This window comes from Papaver somniferum, chromosome 7 (assembly GCF_003573695.1).
Source record: "Papaver somniferum cultivar HN1 chromosome 7, ASM357369v1, whole genome shotgun sequence".
Lineage (NCBI taxonomy): Eukaryota > Viridiplantae > Streptophyta > Magnoliopsida > Ranunculales > Papaveraceae > Papaver > Papaver somniferum.
The window spans coordinates 66,586,713-66,594,771 of record NC_039364.1 but is presented as its reverse complement, the minus strand read 5'-3'; the positions used below and the strand labels follow the sequence as shown (position 1 = coordinate 66,594,771).

Here is an 8,059-nt window from a genome sequence, read left to right as displayed (position 1 = left end):
TAACTCTACTCTCTCAATAATTCTACTCAACTAATAATAAACCCATCTTTTAATTTAATCTCACTAATTGTTTTTAACTAAATCATTCACTAATCATAACCTAAGATTAATTAAGAGGATAGATTAGGTATTAAATAATTAACTAGATATGGGGTGACCTAGAATTACTTCTAATGCCTTTACCCAAAATAAAATCATGGTCCCCAAAAAAATCATGGTCCCCAAAAAATCGTTCTATTTTTCAGTCAAGCTTAAAAACCAAAGTAAAATTCTAAGTTTTTGCCGACTTTAGATGTGTAGCTCCGCCCCTGAATCTTATGTATCCCACGCCCAATTTAAGAATAGCAACTAATTTCCACTTGATTATTTTTATGTATACAGATCAGATCAGTACAGTACATAGAAATAAAATCGGTGAAGCTTAATATAGCAAGTAAAGATTAACATAACCGTAAGTTGTGATTAAGCTGCATGTATAGATGTAGAACTCATGGTCTGATCAAAACCATAATCAATATGATTTGATGCTGATAACCTTCTTCAGTGCTTTCCAACTTAAAGACCGACCTAATTTCGACGTTAGTAAAGGCTTTATTGATATCACTACGGGCTTATTAACAATAGTTTGTTCTTTCTGGTATTCATTATCATCAGCATCCCAAAAACGTGCATCTTTTCTCTTGCTTCTTATCATCGCTAGTACATCATGTTTATTGCAAATACCCCATACTGTCACCTTTTGAAGTTTACAGTCCACGTTCACTGAATATATCCCTGAATACAGTGCAAGATAAGTCAGAACCCCATGCAAGAACCAAACTTTTGAAAAATCCAGGAAAAATAAGCTATCAACTACAAGATTAATGAACCTGAATCCAATTAAACGCTGTTGAATTTAATTTACAAATACTCAAGATTCTTAAAGTGTAAAATGCATATAATTTGTGAATCGTATAAAGCGAAAACAAAGGTTTATTTTTGGAATCAGCATGTAAATATATCCATACCTCTAACATGCGATAATGCCTTCTTAATTTTTCTCTCACAACCATATGAATACAAAGGCACCATCATGTCAACATATTGTGCCTCTACATTCTTGTATGCTGCTGCCGGCACTATCTGCAAATCTGCCATACCAAAGAATCGAAAAGCTTCTCTTTAGAAATCTCTCAGTCTTACCGATCTCTTACTCCTCCAAGCTTCTAAACTGAATAACTGTATGGCTGGTTATGGAGTTCCAAGGTTTTATAAAGACCAAAAAGTTAAAGCAAATTCAACATTGATTCTTTATAAAACATGGCTTGCATAGTGCTAATCACTCATTTTAGCTTTAATTTCCCTTTTTATCATCCTTTAGTGTTAATGGAGGATTAGTTAAGTAATTAAGTTTGAATTGTTGGGAATATTCTTCTAAATCAATTTGGCTGAACTACAATTCTCCTCAGATTTAAGGAAATGCTTTATGACTAGGACGAAAATAAGATGGAGTCAGAGTAAAATCTGCTTTTGGATTTAGATAGTGAAAATGGTCTAAAGTTTTGGTCTGCACCATGTGAAATTGAGTTATTTTGAGTCCACAGGCAACTTAAAAACGGATGCGTATAAGTTGCTCTTTTTTTTTCTTCTACTTTTTTTCATTCTTTTTGTTGATTTTAGTGCGTTGAGGTGTCAACAGGTCGTAAACTAATCAATTTTTGTTGCCAATAATCTGACTTATATAACTTATTAAGACCTATAAATCCATGATCATCTTTACTTTTAGGGCAGCTTTCTCTGTTAAGGACAAGGAAGTCAGTAAAACAACTTCATCTGGTGGGGTTATCCTTTATGAATCTAACTTTGTAGTCTGCATTGCATGTGCATGTAGACATGAATGAATATATTTGATAATGAATGAGGTCATTTTGCTTTTCCTTTATAGATGGATAACATTCATCTGAATATTCAAGTCATGAGTTAGGATAATTCTTGACGAGAGCAGCGTTTGGAACAGATTATCGACCAAGGAGGATTCCACTGGAAAACGGCCTCCCATCCAAATATCCCAGCTATCCAAATTTTAAACCACTCTGTGGATCATCCAGGAAAAAATGATTGGATCTTCAGTTGAAGCAGAATTGATCTAACATAACGAAAAAAAAACTTTTTGGTAGGAAACTCCTGAAATTACCTAAATGTTCTCGTCTAAATTACTAAGCTTTATTATATCAGGTAAATTCAATTTTAATAAAGAGTAAAACGTACATTAAATAAATATTTACATATTTAAAGAAATATTATTGTTTTAAAGATAAATCAAAAGAATTAAAAATTTAATATCTTTCGAAATATATGTTGAATATTTATAAATTTATATGTTTGAAAAGTCTTTAAATTATCTACGTAACGGGTACAAATAAGAATATTAAATTTTTGTTTTACTCAAAAATTTCATAGTTTTAAAATTTTATATTATTGAATGAGTCAAATTCAAGCACGTGCATCGCACATGTGTTCTCCCTTATTAATATAAAAGCATCCATTATTTTATTTTTACCTTCTAAAAAAGCTATTAAGTAGCTAGAATCAAATAGCTTCATATTTTATTTTCCCATCACCTCTAAAACTTTTTGCCACTATATTCTTGAATCAGCCAGGCGATAGAGATAGGAAAATTCAAACTAAAGTCTAACTTCTTGTTAAACTTGCAACAAGAACTAACAAGATAAGAACGTGATAGACTGATTCTATGCCACATGATATAAAAATCATCTTGCAATATTAGTTATTCCTTTTATTTCCAAGTTATCAAGAATAGTGTTCTTCTTTAAAACCATATGGACGTAAAAAGAAATATACTCGAGCAGGTAACACAGGATTCCAAATGACTTTTTATGGAAAGGTCGCTTGGTGTAGATGACCAAATATAACAATTACCCAAAAACTGACAGCTGAAGAGTAATAGAGCTGAGATATAAAATAAGACTCAAGGTCAGACGTAGAAGACTTGAGCCAGATGTCTATAGACCGAGCCATAGGCGACCAAACAAGACAGAGACACGGAGTTGGGCGCAGAAGACCTGAGTCCAGATGCGAAGCTAAGAAGACTCTCGATGCTATCAGCTAAAGGGAGACCTGGAAACCTATCCCAGGTCGATATAGGCACAAGGCGGGAAACTATTAAAGTCCAGGTTGTCACGTGCTTAGTCATCCACAAGTAATCGCCGTGTTCATGTCATGTATAAATAGACAGAAAGGCTAAAGATGTAAACAAGTTCATTATGAAAATAGAAAATAGACTTCAAACAATTCTCTCTCCTCTCTCACTGATTCTCTTCTAACCCCCATTAACCTCAACCGACTTAAAAGATAGTCAATAAATCCACACCTAACATTGTCATAATCCGGATCAGAAATCAAATAACAGAGCAACAATCAAGATCGTATCCCGCAACAGAAGAACGCGATCATAATTTGTGAAGGTACGGTTTAACATATCTTAATTGATGTCGAATAATTTTTTAGAACTTTATGTTGCACATAATATAGATCATAATCATGATTCTGATACATGATTAGTATAATTACTTGACAAACTGCATGATTAAGCATAATATGCTAAAATATTAATGATTTGTGAGTTTATTAGTCCATAACATGATGATTCTGAATGAGATCGAACTTTAATCTGCTGATTTTGATGATTTTAATCTCATAAACATGCCAACCATGATCAGATCTACCGATCAATGGTAAAAAAAATGGCAGAAAATTTTGAACTCTAGATCTAAACTCTTCTAGATTCCTAATGTTTTCTATTTGAAACCTTGCTTAATTCATGATCATGTATGAATAGAAATCTCAGATCTAGATAATACATATGTTTTAATGAGATCGAAATACAATTATATTGTTAATCAAGCATCCTTAATAGCATGAATATAAATCTTCCTATAACACGACGATATAATGATTAATTTGCTCAGATCCATATCTTTAATCTGGAATCACATGTTTTTAGTAAAAAAAATCTCAAAATTCAATTATTATTAGGTTTTCACCAACAAATCTTTAATAACGAACTCTTCTGAATAGAGTCATCATGAAAGCATGATAACTGTTATTTTCAGTCAATATAAGTGCTAGATCGATCAAATCTTATAATTCTGATAAAAAATGAATTGATCTGATATTTAGATCGATAATCTCAACTTTTGAAGGTTGGATTCTGATAATAACGTTATTGCATAACAATTAAGTAATGTTTAATCAACAGTTACCAGGTCATGAGACAAACCGACTCCAAAAAAAAAAAATTATTGCTAAAATGAAACACGGTGATCTTTCAAAAGTCATATCTAGTCAATGATTCTCATCTTGACTAAAAAGACTCAATTCACAGATACTCATTTTATTCTATCTGTGACTGTGAAGATATAAAATGAAACGCCAACAAAGAAGGTTACCACCTAGAACTGGAATAACCTCACCGTTGTGACAAGCACCAATAACACCATCTGTGGAAAATCCAAGTGTTAGTACACCAAAAGTACCGACAATGAGCTTAATACCCTCAAGCACAACAGTTCTAGATGGAAACACAACAACACTTGCACCAGCAACAACGATTGTACCACCAACAATCACAACTTCAACAGTGATGGCAGGTGGACAGCGACAAGTTGTTCTAATAGGTCCAACTATGACGCCTGAACAACACAGGAGGCCTCCAAGACCCCAAACTCCTACTATAACAACTACGACTCCAGTAGTACAAATCTCAGGCGACATGCTTCAAGACCTTCTGAGGTCAATGAGAACCCTAGATGAGAAATACAATCAAGTGACACCATGTACAACTTAGCAAGATATTATGCCAATCGTACATCAATAAAGTATACAACTAGAACAATCAGATTTACACCTAATATACCACCTCTCCCAACTCAGTCATCTATGTTGAACCAAACGTTAGGTCAACAACATAGGGACATGAGGAAAGAACTCAGAAATTACAGTTCGTTAGTTAATCAACTACAAAATTCGAAACACATAAATTCTAAATCTTCACCGGCTGTCACCGTTGATTTGGTTCAGGAATTTATAGACTCAAAAATCGATAGAATGATGAAGACTCAAGAGGAAAGAATAAAATTGATGGTTAGCAAATCAAAGGCTGATCCAACTTATATGTTCAAAAAAAGTCCCATTATCAAAAGAGATTCGTGATTGTTGATTACCAGAAAAGTTTCATTTGCCGAGTTTCAGAAGTTTCAAAGGGGATTCAGACCTGAAAAAACACATTTCATTATGAGAAAATGATGGCTCCTTATCTCGACAACACCCGAATAATGACGAGATTTTTCCCTAGTAGTCTCCAAGAAGACGCTTTGACATGGTTCAGGTGCTGCTCATCAAACTCGATCAGAACATTGGAGGAATTGAATCACTGTTTATTCAGAACTACTCGTGCAACATCAAGCAAGGAGACGTTGTAGATGATATTTACAAAAAGTCATTTGAAGATGGTTCAGAAACGCTCTCGTTTATGGAGAAATTCGAGATTCCTTTACGTGACACATTCTCGAATCCTTGGACGAAGTCTACACCGGGGATGGAAAATTCGTCAGAACAGAACACGACAACTTGAACTTTTCTAGGTTGAACCATATGATATACTCAGCTGGACAGACCTCAGAGAAAATAGAGTTCTTTCACCCAGGTCCCCAAACCATCAATCAAAGAGGAAAAGCTTCAGAGAAGGGTCTGAGCTGAAATGGAAAGAAGAGTCAAAGAACTTTCTAAAGATGAATGCTACACCTGAGATAATACTTCAATACATGAAAGATAAAATGTTCTTTCTACCACCCATGAAGTTGTGAGCAGATGGGAAAGGAAAATTATACTGCTCTTATCATGAAACAAACATACATGTCACCAATAACTGCCAAAACCTAATAAGGTTCGTAGAAAGCATGGCACGAGAAGGACGTCTGACAGAATTCATATTCCAAGAGCAAGGGAATAACATAAAGTCTCCAATAGTGCAAGTCAAAGGATGTATTAATATGATACACATAATACCAATGGTTGAGGCAGGCCTTCCGCGAGACCCTACTTATAGAAAAAGAAAGTATCTGGAAGTAAGTGTCACAGGTCTTCACCCGAGCTGCGAAGTATTTCTTTTACCACAAAATGACATACGCTTCACAAAAAAGGACCTAGCTGGGGTAGTATTCCCACATTCTGACGCACTAGTGGTTGAGCTCATCATAGACGACTAGGATTGTCGTAAGATCCTAATTGATCAAGGGTCCACTTGTGATATCATTTATCTTCAAGCAGCTAAGCAGATGAAGCTGACATGAGGTGGTGTCCTAAAAATTAATGGCTGAGTTATTGTGGGCTTTAACTTCTCAAAGACGCACCCTACAGGAGAAATTACTCTTACAGTTGAAGTCGGACCAATCAAAACAAATATGGCTTTCTTAGTTCTTAACACCAGGTTACCATACAATATCTTCCTTGGGAGAGATTGGATCCATGCAATGCAAGATGTACCCTCAACATATAATCAAAATCTGAAGTTTATGACTATCAAAGGTGAATATATGGTCAAAGGCAACCAAGTTGTGCCAAAAGAGTTAGTTGTTGTACATCTCACCCAACAGGAAGATCCACAAGGAAGATCCATAGGATAGAAATTAAAGATGGTAGGGAAAATTTCAAAGCTAATGAAAGCGAAAGCGGAACCCAATTACCTGGCAGCCAAGCAGCAATATAACCAAAAGACTTCAACAGTAAATCCCGAAGCATAAAAAGAATCTGGTCAACCTGCCAGATGGAATTTAAAGAAAAATAGTTTAATTGCTAGAAGAAGTAAATTTGAGTTCAGATGAGGAAACAAAAATAACCTATCTGGGAAAGGATTTCATGGATGAAAAAAAGAGGAACTTGCAACAATTCCTTAAGGAAATTGTAGACCTCTTCAAATAGAAAATGTCAGATACGATAGGAATCGATCCAAGTGTCGCCTGCCACTCTCAAAGATTAGCCCATACTTCAAGCTAGTGAAACAAAATAAAAGAAAGATAAAAGATAAACTGTATGGTGCAGTCCAAGCGGATGTTCAAAGAACGTTGGAACCAAAGATCGTAAGAGAATACAAATATCTGGAGTGGATATCGAATATTGTGGTCGTAATGAAGAAGAAGGGTAAGGTAAGAGTCTGCATAGATTTTACAAACCTAAATAAAGTGTAACCAAAAGACAGTTACCATGTGCCATACATACACAGAATGACAGAAGTTGTCATAGGATATGATAGAGTATCCTTCATGAACGTATACTCAGGGTACAATCAGATACCAATAAATTTGGAAGACGAGGAGCATACTACATTCATCACAGATAGTGGACAATTTTGTTTCAAATTAAAGCAATGTCCTTCGTCCTAAAGAATGCAAAATCGACTTATCGAAGACTGGTCAATAAAATGTTCAAAGACCTCATAAGAAGCACAATGAAATGCCATGTATATGATTTAATCGTAAAGAGAAAAGAACCCGAATATCACACAAAGGACCTGCTCCAGACTTTCACTACTCTATGGAAGTACCAAAAATGAATATCAACCCTTCAAAATGTTCTTTTGGAGTCCAAAGTGGGAAATTCTGGAGATGAAACGTCGAACTTGAAAAAAAAACCAAAGAATACAACAGTTGACAGGAAAACTGGCAGCACTAAATGGATTCATTTCAAGATTATCAGACAGGTGTAGGTCGTTCTTCAACTTACTTCTCAAGCAACACGACTTTAATTGGAATGAAGAATGCCATGTTTTTCTTGAAAATATTAAATCCTATTTGTCCTTTCCTCATGTTCAATGAACACCTATCAGAGGTGAAGATCTCTATGTCTACATCGTACCCACTTAAAGTGCAGTACTACTCAAAGTGAAAGAAAATAAAGAGAAGCCAATCTATTACATAAGCAAATCACTTACAGCACCTGAGTCTAGATACTCACAGTTGGAAAAGGTGATCTTCGTTATCTGCTTCTCATCTATAAGCGAAGA

General features: G+C 34.9%; 1 protein-coding gene across 1 annotated transcript; it reads right to left on the bottom strand.

Annotated features, from left to right (window-relative positions):
• Window positions 1-334: 334 nt before the first annotated feature.
• On the bottom strand, window positions 335-1,230 carry LOC113292717 (heavy metal-associated isoprenylated plant protein 30-like). The gene is made up of 2 exons (XM_026541586.1): window positions 1,008-1,230; window positions 335-774 (listed from the first exon to the last, which is right to left on the bottom strand). Exons 1-2 carry the CDS (start codon window positions 1,135-1,137, stop codon window positions 512-514), a joined length of 393 nt encoding a protein of 130 aa, XP_026397371.1. The 5' UTR covers window positions 1,138-1,230; the 3' UTR covers window positions 335-511.
• Between the last annotated feature and the right edge of the window lie 6,829 nt (window positions 1,231-8,059).

What these genes read in the sequence shown, in the direction of transcription:
- LOC113292717 (XM_026541586.1), bottom strand. Translation starts at nt 1,137, where the DNA reads ATGGCAGATTTGCAGATAGTGCCGGCAGCAGCATACAAGAATGTAGAG. An exon ending in GGCATTATCGCATGTTAGAG is followed by an intron (nt 775 to 1,007) that starts GTATGGATATAT and finishes CACTGTATTCAG; the next exon opens with GGATATATTCAGTGAACGTG.